At 36.4% G+C, this 21430-nt stretch overlaps 1 protein-coding gene across 11 annotated transcripts in view; it reads right to left on the reverse strand.

Annotated features, from left to right (window-relative positions):
- Positions 1-786: 786 nt before the first annotated feature.
- KHDRBS2 (KH RNA binding domain containing, signal transduction associated 2) overlaps positions 787-21430 on the reverse strand; it is a 593528-nt gene continuing 572884 nt past the window's right edge. For 2 of the 11 annotated variants that reach the window (XM_058734346.1, XM_058734340.1), the window contains 3 exons: positions 7826-7877; positions 5696-5756; positions 787-4058 (listed from right to left, as the gene is read on the reverse strand). In XM_058734346.1, the coding sequence (XP_058590329.1) occupies positions 5724-5756; positions 7826-7877 (85 nt within the window). In that variant the 3' untranslated portion in view covers positions 787-4058; positions 5696-5723. Of the gene's footprint in view, positions 5757-6764; positions 7878-21430 lie in introns of those variants that run through there. The other 9 variants (XR_009263055.1, XR_009263053.1, XM_058734344.1 and 6 more) reach the window with 5 other exon arrangements.

A 21430-nucleotide genomic window follows, 5' to 3' on the forward strand; every position in this document is an offset into this window, starting at 1 on the left:
CATTGGCAATTCTGCTATATTCTAAGATACCATTATTTGTATCTGAATGATTTATTTACTAGAAATGAAAAAAGGTCTTTAAGAAGTTAAACCAATTTGTACTTTGGGTTATTGATGATAAAAGGATTCCAGAGAAGTTTCTCTGATGGAATGTGGTATTACTTATTTTAAAAATTAGTGCTTTGGGGTGCCTGGGTGGCTCAGTCAGTTGAGCGACCGACTTCGGCTCAGGTCATGATGTCATGGTTTGTGAGTTCAAGCCCCGCGTCAGGCTCTGTGCTGACAGCTCAGAGCCTGGAGCCTGCTTCTGATTCTGTGTCTCCCTCTCTCTCTGCCCCTCCCCCACTCATGCTCTGTCTCTCTCTGTTTCAGAAATAAATAAACATTAAAAATTTTTTTTAAATTAGTCCTTTATAAGAAAGCATAAAGCAGCAGATATGTTCTGAATATTAGTTCTAAATACCATATAGTGGTCAATAAGTCAACTTGTATTCTTAAACCTCCAACAGGCAAGTTGAAAGAAATAGCTTAAAAATTCAGCATTAAGATGATCTTTATGCAACATGTAAATATAATCTTCCCTATTTAAAGACATTAAAACTAGCTCCATTCCAGTCACAGATATTATGCACTAATCTTAGTAAATTCCATTAGTATGTTTTTTTCTAATATTAAGGTTTGTATTTTGAAACAGAGAATTTAGACTAATTGGAGACATTTTCTCACCTATTGCCTCCCCTTTATAGCTAAGAATGCAAGATTTTGTGACCAATAAATAATGGTCATTATTTATCTGCCTTAATTAAATGTGATTTTTTTTCTTGGCATACTTTTTGGTTTACAGTGGGCATACTGGTTTTGTGATAAAGACAACATTTCTTAACATGGCAATCTGCTGAATAGTTTGGAGAGTGCTCTTTCCCTAGTAGTCATCAACTGCCTTTCTTTTGTTTTCTCATGTACCCATGTACAATTGGGAAAGTGATGAAGGCATTGGGAAGGAAGGGGCAAGATGATATCAGAGAAGGTGAAAAATGTCCTGATGTCAAAAATGGCAGGCTAAGAGACTAGAATATAGGAAATATGGTATACACGTGGTAGGGCAGACAGAGAATGAGACAGAGGGGAAGAAACATTTTCCTACTGATAGAAGTCATCCTGAGAGGCACTGAGGTGACAGAAAATCTATGTCTAGTGCTGACATTTGCTTCCAGAGGCTCTACAAAGATCTGATCTAAGAGTCTCCAAATTTCTCTTGTGAGTAGACCATTCACTGTATCCTCCTGCAAAGTATGAAACATGATGGAACAGAAATGTTAACTAAATTAGTGCTTAGAAGCTCGCTCCCAATTTTTAAGATAGCTCATTCTGCACTTGCTTTTTTGATAAAGTCAGATAAGCTGGCTATTGTTAAGGCATCCAGTGGTATATGAATCAGAGAGCTTCCTCTCCTGTTTTCTCAACTTGCCCGACTATAAAGTATAAGAGACTGAGATATAAAACAGCATATTAAGTAGAGTGACCTGTTTTCTCTCACTGTAAGTGATCTTTCAAGTACCAATTAATAAATTCTATGTAATGAGACTAGGAAATTTATCTTTCTGGTGAATATGGAAGACTAGTGCCTGCCTGTCAACAAGAACAGGTATTTTACTGTTAACTCAGATATTTTAGTAGGAAACTTAGAAATGCTACACATTATACTGGCATCAGGAAATACTTCATTTTAAAATATTTAACAATGAGTGATACCTTCACTTGTGTTAACACATGACCTCATGGATTATACAAAGATATTTCCGATTTGAAACTGACTCTCGTACTTTAAAGCTGAGTCCTGATTTATATATTGAATAATAAAAGCCTGAAATTGCTTTCATGCTTATTTAATCATGTGAGTGTTTTTTAAAATGTCAAATGGAATCTAGATTATAAATGAATTCATTTGTACTACCAAAGACAGTAGCCATGCTTTACAACAAATGTGGTATGCTTTCATCTACATTTTTCTATGATGGAATCAGAACTTTTGAAAGAATGACAAGCTTGAGGAAAGATCCAAGTCAAGATGCATTTCAAGTTAAAATGCTTTATCATAATCTTTTTTTAAGTCAATGTTTATCATATTTCTATAGAATAGAAATTATGTTAAGGTTATCAGATTTTAGATTCTCTTTTCAATTAAATTCATTCAAAGTTGGAGATCACCACACCATTTTGGAAAATGTGTGGGTTTTCAAAGTTTGTTATAAATATTGGCTTTGCTATGTGTTATTAGTGTGACATTAGTTAAACCTCTGGACTTCAACTTCCTGTTCTATAAAATAGGGGTAATCTTGCTGTAAGGATCACAGATGTTTCATGTAAGTTTTTATGTGAGAATGATAGTAACTTGCCTGGAAGATATGTTCAGAAAACACATAAATAGGATATTTTCATCATGTACTACACACTTTTTTTGCAGTAAAATATTAAACATTCCCATAGAACCTTCAAGAGTAGCAAGTGAATGGAGTTTTCAGTAACAGGTGGTCTCTTGATACTGACACTGGTACCTGACACTCGGCCAACTCAGGTTACTGATCACTGTTCTCTAGTCCCTTAAAACCATAAACAAACCTATGCATTTCTTTTTTTTTTAAATTTTTAATGTTTATTTATATTTGAGAGAGATACAGAGTGTGAGCAGGGGACAGGCAGATAGAGAGGGAGACACAGAATCTGAAGCAGGCTATAGGCTCTGAGCTGTCAGCACAGAGCCCGACGTGGGGCTCGAACCCACCAACTGTGAGATCATGCATGACCTGAGGTGAAGTCAGACATTTAGCTGACTGAGCCATCCAGGCGCCCAGAAACATATAAACTTCTATATTATGTTAACCAAGAGACATAGAGATAATGAGAGAGAATGCTGTAGAGTTAAGGGACATTTGTGGTTTTCACAATGGTTTATTTTTAAGTGAAGAACTAAAGGCACAAGAATCATTTCTTAATAATACAGTTTGAAAACAAACTATTTCCCTGAGAAGAATTCATGGGAACCTTTAATATGTCATTTGTGTCAAATTTATTTAAAAACTGTTAGTGCTTCAATTGTTATTAAGCTAAATGGCCTTAGTTCCATTAATATACTGAAAATAAAAATGATCTAAATAGTACAAATAAGACCTAAAAGTACTATTTGGTCTCTTAAATTGCATTAGATTGATTCTGATTGAATCATACTTGAGTGTAGTAAAACTTTCTTTTGGACAAATAGCAGGCACAAAGACCATATTCCATATTAATGCTATTATTACTATTTATAATATTTTGTTTAGTGTCCAAGCTAGCTACCTTTGGTGTTTTGGTGAGTTCTTACCTGTCATAGGATCATCAGTGTTCCAAGAGTTCCAGCATTATCTGAATAATGCTGGAACATACACAGGGATAACTTCAAGCTGCACTTATGTGGAATGCACTATCATTTATAAACCTTAATTTGCCATGCAAGTTTATATGACTTGCAGAAGTGAATGTCAGACTTGAGAATGTTTGTATATCAATGGCAGGGTAGCTCTTGCCTGCCATCTTTGGGTGCCAGCACTTTGAAACTAGTAAGAGCAGATGTGATGTCATGAAGGGATGACGTTGGGATGGGGCATCATTGTGGGATACTGACAAGACAAGAAGGCACCCTTTGGGCACTCTGAACAGTTTCATTCTATCAAAGGTTTCTGCTAAAAGGCCACTAACTTAGGGAAATTATCATTCCCCATTGCTGGAGAAGCCTATATTCACTTCTGATTATTTTAAGAGTCAAAGTTTGGTGGATGAATCGCTGATTGATTGATCGATTGGAGTCTACTATTAACACATAACTTTATGTGCTAGTTAAAGCCTACTCAAAATGCAGGCTTTTGAAACTCAAAATCAGCTTTCTCACAAATCATGTTTTTTTGTGCTTTACAAACTCTTACTTTTTAATTCAGCAGCCAAGAATGTTCTCTTCTGTTGATCAGCACTGATGTTTCTGCTCTGACAGCCCTGCCCTGAGTTAATGCATTCAAAGATACAGCCTGAATGGTGAGAAAGCCACAGGGTGATGAAACAACAACAGCAATAATAAAAGAATTCCAGTGGACACAAAAACATATTGATTAATATATCAAACTAATAACAGACAGTGACTGGTTTCTCTTTCATTGCTTTACAAGATCAAGCCTATTGTTTGAAAAGGATCAAAGGAGAATACTTTGCAGGATATCTGGATTAGAGATTCTTTCTCCCCTTGGTTTATAAAACCAGTAACATTTTTAAAGAGTCAAATCAGGTATGGAATGTTACTGAGAAAGGAAATTTCAGAATTGTATTCTCTGTAACTTTTGATCTTTCATTCTGCGGCTTAACAAAGGGACTTGATTAGTTGAAGCACCTGCAGTTTTAAATAGTTATCTTAACAGTTTGAATTTTTAGAAAAGTTCTCCCAGATGAAGAGGCAGTTAGTAATTATAAAAATGACTAAAAAGTGTGGTTTGCCGTGGTTCTTTGGGATACTTTCCTTAGCTCTGATTATTTACTTCAAACCAAAAGTGGCTTCCTTTTATTTTTCACATAAAATCTGAACAATTTAACATAGCACTCAAGGACAGCCACCTGATTTGACCTTACCTCTGTGCCTTCATGAATCTGGATCTCAGGGTCCATTGCTTTCCTTTCAAACACTTCCTGAACTTTTTGGACTCCATGAAGTTACACAGCCTATTCCCTTCACCAGGTGGCGCTTTGATCCTCATCAATGGACAGGCTACCCCTCTCATCTCAGGGTCCCTTAGTTTCTGTCCTACCTTTAGTCATAAAGATATCTCCAGGCTCTCTCATACTGCTCCTATGGTACTTGTTTAAGGCTACATGGTATTTTAAGGCTACATAGATATTTGTGTAGTAAAAAGAAGACCAGGCCCAGAAGAAGAAATTTGGGGTTTTACCCCTATTTTAAACGCTGGGGCAAGGCCATTTCAATTCTCTGAGCCTCAAGTCAGTCTGTGGATTTCATAACTGCCCTTACATTGTTTTCAGTCTGAGGTTTATTGGCTAAAGTTTTCTACTTGTGCACAGAAATTAAGTCTCAATTTCCTATAACGCTTTGAATTCAGTAAATATTTGCTGAATCAAATAGAATGGCAGGTGAGAAACAAGAAGTTTATTGACAAGTCCAGTGAAATAACTGGGGAAAATAAGAGCAAGTTTAGTTTTTGTATTTGACTAAATAAATGTTCATGTTAATAAATATCATCTCATTGACAAAAGGTAGGCAACAGGCTGGTTATGGGGTTCCCTTTCCCACTCCCTCCATCTCAGCCAACAATTGTGATTTCCTTCTCTTAAATGCAGATTAAAGGTTTGAATACTCTTCCTTCGTACAATTAGGGAAAGGCAATATACAGTAATTCGTAGCAAAGAAAAAGGCTGAAGATTAACAACTAATTCACGTTTCATTTGACAAGCTTCTGAATAAGCTCAGAAAGCCTTGCCAGGAAAATACCGAGTTAGATCACTTTATTTCAAAGAAGATAAAAATAACTCCATTCCTTCACAACAGTCTCAACCTTTCCAGTATTTCAACAAGTGGCATTTTGTGTCCTAGCTCACTGCCATAGCTCCGTGTTGGTATAGATTATCTCCCTATTTCGGAGAGGATAAAAAATAAGCTTACCTCTATCCTTCTTAGTCCATCACATCTGCTATTCAATTATGTGCTCTTTGCTTGTGGATACCTGAAATAGTGAGAAAGAATAAAAAAGGAAAATTAAATATAACTCAACAGCATTTTGTGCAAGGCAAACATTTACAATTTTAATCAATGACAGACACACACTTCATAAAACTATTAGCATGCAACTCCAGCTGCAAAAACTGAACAGCAATATGCCTAAGCTGGTTAGCAGCAAAAAAGTAAACCAATCACATCGACAAAAGCCACCATAAACAAAAAAACTGTATTTAAAAGATGAACAGTTTTGGCATTCGTCCCTACCATCAAGTCTTTTGCTTTCTTTTTCCATCAAAATTTAGATTACGTTTGATGTTAGCAAGAGTTGCATTACTATTATTGTTAATTTTAGTTCTGTTTATTACCTTGAGGGTTATATATTGTAAAATAATTTTGGTGCCTCTAGTTAATGTTAATTAGTTGTTTTAATAGCCTATAGACCTATTTGTTAAGTTTTTGTAGGTTTACTTTTTTAACTATCAGGAACTTAATAACTGAGAATATTTAACATTACTGTTGCATAGGCAAAATTACAGAGTTACTATTAGTGTTACCTGTTTAACGTTTAGTCATCCTTTGAGTCCTGCGACATATTTCCTTAATAATCATCAGCCATCAAGTCTGATAGTCTCAAAAGAAATATCAGCCCTCTAAACTGCCTTCAAGGGCGGTGATATTTAGCACTGAAAATTACAAATAAAGTTTTTGAGGTTGAATAGCAACAACTGGCCAGTGACACTGATGATTTGTTTGTCAAAACAAATTGTTATAAACTACGCAAATGAAGTCCACGCACTCCTTTGAGTGAAAACAATAAAGTGAATCTACGCAATGCTTACATGTTGGATGGGATATTTAATGTGCGGGGAAACTCAAAGGTTGAAGAACTAGGCATTTAGACAGTGGTAAGTGGTACTCTTACCTCTTTATACTCCATTACTCTTTCTCACGAGAGACATGCTAATGCAAACAAGTCAATCAGAATTTGTGTTTAGCAAGATAAAGCTTAGAGGATAGTTTAAAATCCATTTATTATTCTAAATCCATTTTTTTCCATTAACATGTTATACATTAGTGTTTACTAACCATGATTCATGTAACAGTTTAGTTTGTTAACTTTTAAATTATTTAACAACCATAAGTTATTAATACAGTTTTTAAGTATTACACAAATATCTTAAAACAGGCTTGGGTTCATTTTTGTAATTTTTAAATAGAAAACATTTTAGGCATCTCTTGAAGAAGAAATAAAGCAGGCATTTAAAGCTAGAAAACAAGTAATTCCAAATTTAGTTTTTACAAAAGTTTTCAGCTTTATTGACAAATTATGGCAAACATATTTGACAAATTGTGGTTTCCTATTTAGAGTAGCTTACACATGGAACTTTATGTGTGTGTTTTTTTTTTCTTTTTTAACAAATACAGGTTAAAACACTGAACAAATTCAGTTAGCTACATACATACAGTAGCTGCTTGTTTTCAACTCCATTAAAACAGCATTTAAAATTAAATTTACAAACTTAATATCGAACATCTTCATCTAACTAACAGATATTAAAAGACAGGTTAAAACATCTTATCTACAACTTTATTATCAGCTAGTTCAAAAATCATATTACAGTCTTTTAGCAACCCTAAACAAAGTTTTTGCTAGTTGATTGAGACTCAAAATCTGTTAACAGATTCATGCTCTTTCTTAAGGAAAAAAAAAAAAGGAAAAGAAAAAAAAGAAAAAAAAAGATTACACACAACAATGAAAAACAACCAGGAGAATATCATCCTACTGAATGGTTTATAGACAGTGCTTGCCAATGTCTTTTTTAGTCCGTTTTGTAAAATAATACTAGTGTCAATGTCACGCCAACAGTATAGGGGGAAATACAAGAAATATATGGGAGAAATCATGAGCAGTTATCCCTATAATAGGAAAAAAAAAAAAAAGGACTATTACTTGTCTTGTTGCTGTTTATGTGGAGACCACAGGCTATGAATTGTCTTTGAGGTGAGGTCACGGGTGAGAAGGACCTTCAATATCTACCATAGGGGTGCTCCCTGTATCCCCCTCTGGCTGACCTTGGCGGTGGTGCCTTCAGGCTGGAGCGGGTTGTGGCCCATTCTTCTGGTGCTATGAACAAGAGAAAGACAATAACATTCACGTGGTTTCACAGTTACCAAAAACAGTCATTTAAGACACAAGAGTTGACCCAGAAAAAGAGAAAAAAAGATCTCAACACTGAAGGCTAAAGCCTTACTATGTTTTCCACATGGTGAGATCATCAAAAAAAGTGTATACTTTGAAATGCAGCCATGTGTAATTAAACTTGCAGGGCATTCTTCGAAGAAGAGAAAGTTAAAGTCCTTGGATAATTCCACATTTATTATGTGCAAAATTTTGTGCCACAAAAGAGAAGAGTATCTGTGTAAACCACTCCATATTTTATTCTTTATGCAGGCATCTGAAAGAAAGTGGATACAGGAATCTAGGGGTGCTTAGCCTTTGATTAACTTGAGAAACAACCTGTGAATCTTAAGACACTACAAAACCAAACCAAAAATGACTAATGCCTGTTCTCTGTCTCCCAAACTTAATGATTAGAAAACTACAGGGTGAGACCTGGGGCTTGCTGTTTTCCAGTGATCCCCTAGAAGATTCTTAAGTGGTACAGGATGAGATCCTTCTGCTAAACTATCTTAGACAAAGTTAGTGACAGTGGAACAGAGTGAATTTAAGCAGTAAAATCAATAAAGAATATGCTCATGTCAGTTTTTACAAGTACTTTGAAAATAAAGAGGTATTACTACACTAAGAAAACTCCTCATTTACCTGTTAATCAGATTTTCCAGTAACTTTGTGTTCTGGAACCTAGCCAAAAAACAACAACAACAACAAGAAATAAGATGGCAAGCTTTTGAGTATTGGGGAAAATAGCCTTTGTAAAGTCCATGTTCCCAGAAGAGGAATATAGGCCTCCCTCAAAGGGCTGGGGACTTAATACTGGGCTCATGGTTACTTCTGTGTAACTCCTGAAGCTAGGTTATGTGGGTCTTTCAATCCTCATTCAGTTTTCAGTTGAGAGCTGACTTCATGCAAGGAGCTCTGGTGAAAGGAAGTAGGGACATAGAAGGGATTAGTAGAAAGAGACACACTGACATTGACAGCTAATATATAGGATAATGATGGTAATGTACATATCAACTGGAAAGAAACTGCAGATTGAGGCCAACTGATGTAGGGCATGTCCCTACATAGTTCAAGTGACCCTAAGAATATTTTTGTACACAGTTCAGGGAGATTAAGGAAAAGCAGTAAGAAAAATTTAAATTGTACTCACTATACTGTATATAAAACAAAGGAGAGTGATATACAATGTAGAACAAGGATTAAAAGCCTATCAACATAGGAAAAAAATAGCATTTAAATGTTTTTTGGGGGGGATATTCTTCATCAGAACTTCTTTATTAAAAATGATACCTAATGAAAAATTTATCTTTTCCATTGTTTAAGGTATATGCTTAAGTTTATCTCAGTATTTGATAAGACATAAAATAGAAATGAGAAACTAGATAAAAATGAGAAATATTACATTTTTTCAGAATATAGATCTACTTAGATCATGGGTTGGCCAACTATGGCCACATGTGGCTAGCTGCTTGTTTTTTGTTTTTGTTTTTTTAATAGTTTTATGGAATGCAGTCATGCTTATTTATTTGTATACTGTCTATGACTGTTTTCACTCTACAAAGGCAGAGCTGAGTAATTGTGAGGGAGACCGTACTGTCTGCAAAGCCTAAAATGGATGTGAAGGAGTCTGGGTTTTTACAGAAAGGATTTTCAGACCCCTGCTCTAGATTATGTTGTCTCTTTTGGTTGGATACTGTGGATGTTGGTCTTTCTGATGTGATCTCTTGAGGTCAGAGATCCTTGTGATTTCCTAAGGCTGCCCTAATTTCTCAGTAAGACACTAAAAAATAATTGTATGTATTTATTTTTGGAATTAAATAAAACTTTTTGATGTACTAGAAGGGAAAACTGATTTTGCTTGCAGAACTAGCAAGTGCCTTCTTGGTCTTATGTAATATGAATTTTATACTTTGACTATGAATATCAAGAATATGTCAATGTCCTTATCTTCTAGTGGTAAAATCTAAGCAGTTCTTTTTTAATTTTTTAAGTTTACTTATTTACTTAGAGAGAGAGAGAGAGAGAGAGCGAGCACAAGTAGGGTAGGGGCAGAGAGAGAGAGGGAGGGAGAATTTCAAGCAGGCTCCACACAGTCAGTGAAGAGCCCAATGTGGAGCTTGAACCCACAAACTGTGAGATCATGACCTGAGCTGAGATCAAGAGTCAGATGCTTAACTGACTGAGCCACCCAGGTGCCCCCAACTCTAATCAGTTTTATTAATGCATTTAATAAAAGGAATATAATACGTTTTGCTTCATTCTGTGCTAGAGTGTTAGAGATCCCTGGGTTGTAGCCTATGGGATTCAGAAACTGAGATAATATAAGTTTCAAGTTTTCCCAGTCCTGGATCCTTTGTCAGATGCTTAATGTTCTTGGTAGTTTCTGCAAAATAGTGAAACAACATAAACAGAGTGATAGCAATACCTGCCATAGCTACCTTAGATTTGTCAGAACTTTTAAACTGACATAATCTTGAGAACCGGCCCCAGGGCACATTAAGTATTTAATAAGAACTCATTGATTTAGGTGTACTTGATTTTATCTAAAGTCTAGGGCAGGTGATGTATGGGCTAAAACCTTTCATTTCCTAACTTTTGGCTAATGTGAAAATGGGAAGTGTCGCTATTCACTGTTGTATCCTCAGTGCCTGGAAAAAGCGCCGTGCCTAGCAGGGGTTGAACACAATGAAAGATGGCATGAAAGACAGGATGAATGAATGAATGAATAAACAGAGGATGTATGAGGCACAAAAAGCTCCTAATGACAACCTTACAAACATAATATTTGAGCTGAAGACATTTGATATTAATATGAAAAGCTTTAGAACTAGAAATATTAAATATTTTAGAGTTAAAGTCAGACTTCTTAAGAGGGTCAGGTAGCTAAATAGCAAAAGTATTTCGTGACTGGATTCCATAAAAAATGATAGTAGAATCCCATTACAAAAAAAGTATAAAAGCATGTGTCATTGTACAAAAATATGCTCTTTTAATTCTCTGTATGTAAGTTCGTACTGTTCTTTCTTCCTTGCTGAAGTCTAGGAAGGGGAAATACTGTTAGTCTAGGAAAACTGTGACCAAAAAGGCAGCCAAAATGACTTCCTACATAAAGTTTTAGATTTTCTGAGATTCCTTCCCATTAACAGAGGAATCAGGATATATTTCACTTAATTCATGTTCTAATAGTGAATTGAGATCAGCAAAGGTATTATTTCTATTTGTGCCAAATTTCCTTGGTCTATATTTTTTCTAATATCAGAATGTTTATAGATGGCCAAATGTTTACAATCACCTGATAATACAAGCCAGCCTCTTTTAGTGAAGTTATGTTCTTTGAATCGGGACTGGAGAGCACCGACTCAACTTTATCATCATGTAGTGTGTCATTGAGCCTTACAGAGTCAGCCAGTCCCCTCATTGCCTACCATTGGATTTCTTCACTGCAAGTATCAGAGATAGAAGTGATGCTTAGACATCTAAAGAGATTCTAATGTGAGGCCACCATAGAACCTTGCACATGGAAAAGACCCAAGCATAGGAAGAGACAAATCATTGTAAGGTTTTTATGATGGGAATTCTCTAAAATTTGAAGTATAAAGAAAGGCCCAAGAATAGACTTAGAAATTGCTTGTCTTTCTTTGGGTTCTACTATTCTGCAGACAAGATGGACTTAAAATATTTAGAGATTCATACAAATTTTGGAGTCCTTGCCAGTGGTTTCTATTCCCATGATACGGTCTAGGATGTCATTTTAAATATAACACAGACAATGAAACTTAGAGGTAATCTTTCTTTGTCCTTTTGGAAAATAATAAAGGATGTAAGATGCTCTCAGTATCAGGATCATTGTCATATGAGAAGCACTAGCTAGACTATGGATGTGAATGAGCAATTAGATAACAAATAATTCCTCAGAGAATGTGCAAAATAGCTGCCTAACAAGTTGAAATTACTGGAATGGTTTACCGAATTGGGGATGTGGAAATAGGAAATGAAGATATGAGAAATAGGCTTCAGTGACTTGATCAAATTCCCACCATTTCTAGGCTTACAAATTCAGATTTTAATGTACCATACAGTATATGAAATAAAGAGGGAAGGAGACAAATAAAGCATTCATGAAATAATTTTTTTTTCTTTACTAAAGATCTCCTATATGCTAGTCATTGTACTGAGCCCTGAGTATGAGGATACTTTTAAGGAGCCTTTAGGAGATCACAGGACAAAACTAATATGAAATTTCATAGATTATAATACATTTATAGTTGAAGAGAATGCTGGGGAAGGCCTAGAGGAGAGAGAGCTACTAATTTCCATTATTCAGTTGAACTTGGAATGAGCTCTAACATCTAATCATCTCAAAGAAGTCATTTTCTGAGCAAATATACAGAGTAACTAAAAATTAAGGTACTGTTTAACCTATTTAAGAGAACTCACCTTCTTTGAAGACTTTCTTATGTTAATTATTTTGTATCACCTGACCTTGTTTCTTAAACTGGATTCTAAGATCTAGGAGGGGAGAGCCCTTCTGTTGTGGTAGATACATAGGAAGAACACCGTAAGTATCTGTAAGCTACATTTAAACAGATGATGTTACTAACCAAAAAGGAATTTTAAAATCAATCCTGTAAAATAAGTAAAACAATTCTTACAGACACATTGTTAGCAATTAGGGGATAGTGTTGTATATATTTGAAATATATTAATATATCTTTTAAAAATTGCTTCACCTCTGTTCTTTTAATTTAGACTGATTTTTTCCCCAGTTGAGTCAAGTCTTACAGAATTCCATAGAATGCATCTCCATTACATGCTAATAAGCATCATTGAGGAATATTATACTTTGATAAAGGGGTGTAAATTACCCAGGTAACTCTTCTTGTGCTTTCCATGTTATTCTAGTGACTTCAAAATCTTCTGCATCTCAAATATTCTGCTTTCAGCAGAATCAGATTTATTAAGTGGTGTGCATTTCTAAATGTGCTCTCATTCCTTCCCTGAGACCACCTAGTTTGGGGAGCATTCAGAGCAGGAAAGAAAAATCTGGATGATATTTAAAGCTACAAAGCTGTGTTCTCTGTTCCAGAGATGCTATCAATATTGAGTTGAGGTTCTTGGTGGGGAAATTGAAGCATTGGAACAAGGCACCAATTTAGGAAAAGTCAGCATCATTTAAGTACCTGGAAAGCAAACTTTTAATGTTTATTTTTACAGAAGTAGGTTTAAAATGCCACCCTCAGAGTACATTAACTTTAGGAATCATTTAGAAAGGATATAGAATATCATGGAGATTATTGAGAGCACCGATTTTATGCTCACAGTTTGCTAGACCCTACATAGCTAGTTGTTTATAGTTCTGATATCTTAAAAAGAACCTAAATTTTTTTTAACTCACCACATTAACATACCATACCATACCATAACATAAATAAGGGGTGTCTGGGTGGCTCAGTTGGGTTAAGCATCTGACTCTTGATTTCAGCTCAGATCACGATCCCAGGGTTGTGGGATCGAGCCCCGTGTCGGACTCTGTGCTGACTGGGGAGCCTGTTTAAGATTCTCTCTTACTCTTGTTGTCGCTCTCACTCTCTCTTGCTCTCTCTCAAAATAAAACCAATAACACAACACCACCAACAACACCCCCACAAATCAAAATAAAAATAACTCACCACAACAAAAAGGGAGAGCTCATGCTATTTATTTTTAGTATACTAGAAACCAGTATGTAAAAACCAAAAGGAAAGTGGGAAATCTAATTTCTATTATTACAAACCACTGGCGTCTGGTTTGCCAGTCATATAAGAACATTACAAGGTTGATTAAAATTCACCTGGCTTTGGGGCGCCTGGGTGGCGCAGTCGGTTAAGCGTCCGACTTCAGCCAGGTCACGATCTCGCGGTCCGTGAGTTCGAGCCCCGCGTCAGGCTCTGGGCTGATGGCTCGGAGCCTGGAGCCTGTTTCCGATTCTGTGTCTCCCTCTCTCTCTGCCCCTCCCCCGTTCATGCTCTGTCTCTCTCTGTCCCAAAAATAAATAAAAAATGTTGAAAAAAAAAAAAAAATTCACCTGGCTCTAAGCCACTCCATTTGTTGGTCTCAGTTAAATTTCTCATATTTCTCTAAGGCATCTCTTTCTACCTAAAAGCACCTTTCGAATGTATTCTTACATGTTTTGTTATTGCTATTTATTCCCAAAGAGAATATGCTAGATTAGATGTTTTGTTCTTGTAACTCACTATAACAATGTTCATTTTCTTTAATTTTTAAATCCTATCCTTTTAAAAAAAATTGAGATATTCCCTGTCATCACATCTTCCAAGGGCCAAATACAGTGTGGGGCATTTTATGTGTATTATTAGCAAATCCTCACAACTTCCTGTAAGGTATGTGCCAACGTCGTCTTCCTTTTAAAGATGAGAAAATTAGGGGCGCCTGGGTGGCTCAGTCGGTTGAGCGCCGACTTCGGCTCAGGTCACGATCTCGCGGTCCGTGAGTTCGAGCCCCGCATCGGGCCCCTGTGCTGACAGCTCAGAGCCCGGAGCCTGTTTCGGATTCTGTGTCTCCCTCTCTCTGACCCTCCCCCATTCATGCTCTGTCTCTCTCTGTCTCAAAAATAAATAAACGTTAAAAAAAAAAAATTTAAAAAAAAAAAAAAATAAAGATGAGAAAATTATAGCTCAGAAAGTTTGTCTTGAAGACCCAGAATTTTTATCTATAATCATCTTACCATTTTCTACCACTGCCTTCATCTGAAAGAAGCTCCTGGCTTCCACTCCCTTTCTCCTTTTCTTGCCTAGGAAATAGGACTTCATTTATTCTAATCCCCTTGATTTATTTTATAACTAGTGGTTCCTGCAACAAATTATTAGCTAAATGAGTGAGAGCATAGCTTTAATTTTGTTAACAAGAGTGTGGGCTGCTTGAACTGAATTTGTTAAGGTGCAAATCTAGGTGTTCATTCCTCTAACATAGAAAGCATGTCTGCTCTGCCCTGAGCATTTAAAAATATTAATGAAACGTTGGCACCTAATGGTTCAATAATTTTATCTACATAGTTTGTATTGCCACCATGTGTAATTGCAGAGTTTATTGTTCCAAAATACAGAGGGTAAAATATTATAGTGCAGAAGGGGAAATATGGGTGACCAGCATCTGTTTTCACAGATGAACATAGTGAATTATGTTCTAAGAATTAACTTTGAGTTCACCATCAGTTATGCTCTCAGGAAATTCAGTCAGCTTCTGAGAAGCATTTACAGCTTTTATCACTATTTCAAATTTTTAATTAGATATTCCCTGTTAGAAAAAAGTAACACTTGGAATATTCCATCTAGAGAGTATCAGAGGGCTGGGCCTTTCTAAGCACTCTCTTCTCAACTCCAGAGTTTTGTGATGCACATGGCAGGCACTTGGTAATTATTTATTGAATAAATTAATTCTACTTAAATATTTTACGCCTTCATTTGTACCCATAAAAGAAGCCATAGCCTTCCCTCAGATCTCTTCACTTCGAATGGGAGTCTCAGGGCTCTCTAGCCAGGTCTGCGTTTGAATTCTGGTTCTGCCTCTACTTGAAAGACTTTTTTGGCAGGTGGTAGGTTTCTTAATCTGCATACGGATGAATATTTTAATTGTCACAGACCATTCTGAGCTTCTGACATGTATATCTAACTGCCTGAGGGGCATCTCCTCAGGTGTTTCAAAGTCATTGTTTCCCAAAACTAAACTCATCTTTTTCTCCAAATACTTAATGCTCTTCCCAAGTTTTGTATTGCAGAGACTGATGCTACCACCTACAACTTGTCTAGTTACTCATCAAAACCCTTGGCATCCTCTCACCTTTGCTCAGTCAATCTAATCAATCATCAAGCTTTGTCTTTTCTTCCTTAATGTGGATTATTATATTTTCTTCCTTAATATGCATTTAACTCATCCATCTCTTTCCATCCCTACCAACCCTATTCCATGCCAAGACATTCTCATCTTTGCCCAGAGTGCTCATCTACCTAGTTATCTTTTGGGTCTTTCCATGATTTTAAATGTGTGTGTGTGTGTATATAGATATAGATATAGATATAGATATAGATATAGATATAGATATGTGTGTGTGTGTGTCTACACACACAATATGATGTGATATGTTGTAATATGTTATACATAGGTATATCTTTGTGTGTGTAGACACACACACACACACACACACACACACACACACACACACTCCCCTAATATGTGTATGTGTACATTCCTACTCTTCTTCACCTTCTAGCCAGAGGGACTTTTCTTAGTACAAATGATGAGGCCTGCCTGGTCAATTGCTCTTGAAGCATACTCAAGTCAAGTCCAAATTCCTTAGCAAGGAATTCCATGCACAGTCTAGCATGATCTGACCCTTGACTTCATTTTAGAGCATTGGAGTTGATGACTTTGATGATCAACTAAAGTACAGGTATTCTACAGTATTCATTGAAAAAAATGTCTTGGGTCTTGAAATACAATGAGTGTTGTTGGTATAGTTAAGATTTTAAGCTCTTTTTTTCAAAAGGAAGGTCATCTCGTTGTTGCATGGAAATGGACCAATTAGGGGAAGAAACCAGTAGAACAAACCAATCAAAGGTTTCAAGTATAAGACACAAACTTTAGATACCTGTTGTATTTCAGCAAATGATTTCATTTTGCTTAATATGTTGAGAAAAAAACTTATATTTCCCTTAGCAACTAGTAAATATTTATAGATTAGTTTTGTTATTGCTTATTTTGATTCATCCTAAGAATGATAATGATGATTTCTGGTAGTGATCCCACACGCCAGAGATGGGCTGGGTGTTTTGGGACTTCTTAAAAGCTTCTCTTAGCTACTGGGGAACTTCTCCTAAATACCAATAGTTCCTCGAAAACAGTGCAATTCATTTTAGTCTTTGAAGAAGCTCTTAGGTGAAGTCCCTAAGTGGTTTTTGAAAGCAGGTGATTTCCATTGCCCACATGGACCGTGAAACAGATAAGTAAACTGACTCCAAAGTCCATTTGTTGATATAAAAACAAATATGAATTTTTAAAATGTAGTACATACTGAAAATATGCATAGCGGCACCTGGGTGGCTCAGTCAGTTAAGCGTCTGACTTCAGCTCAGGTCATGATCTCATGGTTCTTGAGTTTAAGCCTCACCCTGGGCCCTGTGCCGACAGCTCAGAGCCTAGAGCCTGCTTCACATTCTTTCTCTCTCATCTTTCTCAAAAATAAACACTAAAAATGAAAAATAGAAGAGAAAAAATATGCAGAATATTCCAAAATGGAAGGTACAGAAAAAAAATGGTGGCTGATAATTGGACACAATGTAGAATCTTTTGTGACTTGAGTTTAAAAAATACTTTTACTGTTGTGAAATAAAATCCTGAATCAATCAAAAGTCTGCAGAATTCAGCCACAGACTTTTTTTTGTACATAAGAACATTATGAAAAATAATGGAAGGATAAGAATGATGATACAAAATACCATTTTATGATTCTCTTCTCTAAGGATTCCAATAATGCCCTCAACTCAGTGAAGAAGGTACACTAGGTAGCATAGCTTCATAGACAAAGAAACTGAATTTGTAACAGTTTTGATTGCCTTACTCCCCTCACATCTGTCATTTCTACACTTGAGAACAGAAATGAGCCCAGAGTATATTCTTAGACCAACACCAAGTTATGGGAGTTACAGAATACCAGGTTTTAAGCTCAGCAAAATGTTGACAGTGACCAGCTCTGACTCTGCTTTCCTCTCAGCATGCCTCTGCCTGCTTTCCCAGGTGGGTGCTCACGTTGTTACCACCACCCCCCTCCCTCTGGAAACAAACATTTTGGCTGCCCTTTGTCCCTGGTTACTGTGAAGTTAAATCTAAACTCCGGAATGTCCTGGAGTGATGGGAAGGTCTTTGTTATCAGTGGTGGCTCCTCAGACCACACAGGATAGTTCATGCTAATGAGATGACTCAGGATGTGGGCTGGTCCCACTTGAAAGACCAACCAGGAGGTTAGAGGATTTGGGCATTAACCAAGTGATATCAGCCCAATCTGGAGAGAAAAGGAAGCAGGAGTTGGAGATGATTCAGGCATTCATGCTGCATCATGGAGCTATAATGAAAACTCTGGGCACTGAGGTTTTCAAGAGCTTGGCAATACCTTGTGTGTTGTTACACATCAGTATGCCGGGAGGGATAGTGCCATCCTGAAGATTTTCAAAGCTTCATATTTGGGATTCACCCAGGCCCTGCTCTATGTATCTCTCTTTTTGCCTCCTTCTGCTTTCTTTCCTTTTGCTCCAATAAAATTAATTGTAAGTTAGAGCCCTTTCTTTACAGAAGCCCTTTACTTCTGTGAGTCATTCTGGCAAATTATCAAACCCAAGGGGGTAGTGGGAACTCCAAATCTATAGCCAAATGGTCAGAAGAGAGGGTGGTCTAGAGTCTCCCAAATGTATGTCCACAGTTTTGTGGACACTTGTGCCCTTAACTTGTGACATTTGGGCTAACTCTAAGCACTCACCCTAATTTCTTTGTTTGCTCTCCCCAGTCTTCTCAGCAGCCGAATCCTACCTAGCTCTTGGCCCATAACTGGACCTATCCCTGCTGGAATTTCCAAATGCTAATGGCCTCCAGGGGTATCTGTCTATCTTCTGCTGCTATATTCCCCTGATCACAAGGGGATTTCTGGAATCTTTCTGCACAGTTGCCAGGCTCCAGAGAAACTGACCTAAGTGTTCTAGATCCATCCTCCCCTTCCCCTGGCATATCTTGTTACCAGCAGAACTAAAGGTTTGACAAGATCTTCATATGGTTAGGTCATTTACAAAAAGACACTGATATCAATATCAATCAATAATCATAATTCATCAATAATCATAATTATATTTTCAACTGGCATACTTTTTTTCAGCATATATATCAGTTCCCACTGAATCATTCAATAAATTATGACATATTTGATAAATGTATGTTACACATTTATTTCAGGACAAGGTGTCCTGGTCTTTTTAAAATTCATATCCTCGGGGCGCCTGGGTGGCTCGGTCGGTTAAGTGGCCGACTTCGGCTCAGGTCATGATCTCACAGTCCGTGAGTTTGATCCCCGCGTCGGGCTCTGTGCTGACAGCTCAGAGCCTGGAGCCTGTTTCAGATTCTGTGTCTCCCTCTCTCTCTGCCCCTCCCCTGTTCATGCTCTGTCTCTCTCTGTCTCAAAAATAAATAAACGTTAAAAAAATTTAAAAAAAATTCATATCCTCTTTTAATAAACATAAAAATCTCCCCAAACTGTGGAAATTTATTATAAAGACCCCCTAAGGTGGTAGGCCTCTAGTATATATTTTTTTCTTTGCTAGTGTTATTTCCAAGAAAACGTTTTCCCAGCTTTATATTTTGTATTCTGTACTTTGTGTTTTAAAAACAGCTCGTTTTGTATATTATAAATAAAAATCTGTGTCATATTGAATATACTTTTTGTACATGATCTGTTCACCCCAAGATTCTGACAATAAATCACTCAACTCCTCCCTCCCCATCAGTTAAAATGATTGCCCCATTAACTCAGCAGAAAAGAAAGTGATAAAAGAACTTTCCTATGGCTTGGTTTATTGTCTCAACAAGAGAATTGTTGGGTGCATGTGGGCTATAATTTTTTGTGGACTCTCTATCTGTTGGGTGTATTTTAGACAACGTCAAGTTTAAGATTTAACTGTTCAGCACACCATTGTTCAAAGAAAAGACAAATTCTATTTTCCATTACTTAAACTTACAGCTTTTTTTTTTTTTTTAAAGGTGAACTGAAAATGCCAGGTCCTATAACACAATATTTGCTTTTAAAGTACCCAGTGTTCTAAAGGCAGCCTGTGCATAACTTGTGTGGTGCCTTTAAGGATGCAAGTCCTTGGCACAGTTTTGACCATTCATATTAAGATCATTGGCTACTTTTCATCAAGTTCCCATGTATGTATCTAAAACTTATTCTCAACTTTAGCTTCAGATAGGACCACTGAGACCACTATTCAACTGATGCCCAGTTCTTATGTCCAAAACTGTGATGGAGCTGATCTTGGGTAGTAACTGGACTTTGGTATTTTTTTCAAGGTTCACCAGGTGATTCTAAAATCTGTAATTAATCTCATAGAATCTCATGCATTGTGAGTTCGAGCTCCACATTGGGGTCTAGGCTGAGGGTGTGGAGCCTGCTTGGGATTCTCTCTCTCTCCCTCTCTCTCTGCCCCTGTCCTGTATACTGTCTCTCTCTTTCAAAATAAATAAATAGGGCGCCCGGGTGGCGCAGTCGGTTGGGCGTCCGACTTCAGCCAGGTCACGATCTCGCGGTCCGTGAGTTCGAGCCCCGCGTCGGGCTCTGGGCTGATGGCTCGGAGCCTGGAGCCTGTTTCCAATTCTGTGTCTCCCTCTCTCTGCCCCTCCCCCGTTCATGCTCTGTCTGTCTCTCTCTGTCCCAAAAATAAATAAAAAACGTTGGAAAAAAAAAAAATTAAAAAAATTTAAAAAAAAACAAAAAAAAAAAAAAACAAAATAAATAAATAAACGTAAAAAAATACTTTAGAAGTGCCATTTCATCAATCTTTTTGGTTAAAAATAGAGTTTAAAAATCTATATTAAAAGTTAAATAGAAAAATAACAGTGGTATTTTTCTCAATAGCCTATCATGTAGCAATTTCAATATTAATAAGTCCTAAGAAAAATAAATTGGTTGTATACATTAGTTTTTAAAATGTCTGGTAAATTCTTGCCCATATTAAGGAACTCATCTTCATTTGTAAAATCAGTTTCCTCAAATTTATATTTCCACTTACTCTTAAAAATGGACAGTCTTTGTTCTTGAATCACATGGATGGCATGATTGCCAGTTAGCTTCATTTTCTTTTGCTGTTTTCACAGATTAATCAATTCAGGGCTTATTTTCATACTGGGATAATAATCATTCCTGCCTCTGAACACAAAATGGGTTTTGTGTTCTGCAATCGTCTTGAAGTGAGGCACTCAAATACCCTAGAATATAGCACAAAATTCTTTTTGCTTTCATTCATTTCAAGACAGTGTATTAATATTATCCTCCTTGCTTCCACACAGCTGTCATCTTAAATGCCACTAAAGAATGGATGCATAATTAGCTCTTCAGTTCATACATTAAATACATTTTAATAAACAGTTCTTTTCTCTGAGAAGAGAATATTGCCATCCATTCTTAGCTGTCAGTCTCAGAATTTAGAGAATGTTTCCTATGTGAAACATTGTTTAGCCAAGCTAATCTATGCATTATATTTAATATGCACCCTTATTGAATTATGAACTATTTAGACTTAACCAAAACAATTATAATGACTCTGATTAGTTAGGAAATATTTTTAAAATGAAGAAACTGATTTGGATTCCTGTAAGTCAAATATTTGTGATCCAAAGTAAATTCAAGTTATCAGAAACCTAATATTTAAATATTAATTTAATAATAATTAAAGATCAATGAAATG

This window comes from Neofelis nebulosa, chromosome 6 (genome assembly GCF_028018385.1).
Source record: "Neofelis nebulosa isolate mNeoNeb1 chromosome 6, mNeoNeb1.pri, whole genome shotgun sequence".
Lineage (NCBI taxonomy): Eukaryota > Metazoa > Chordata > Mammalia > Carnivora > Felidae > Neofelis > Neofelis nebulosa.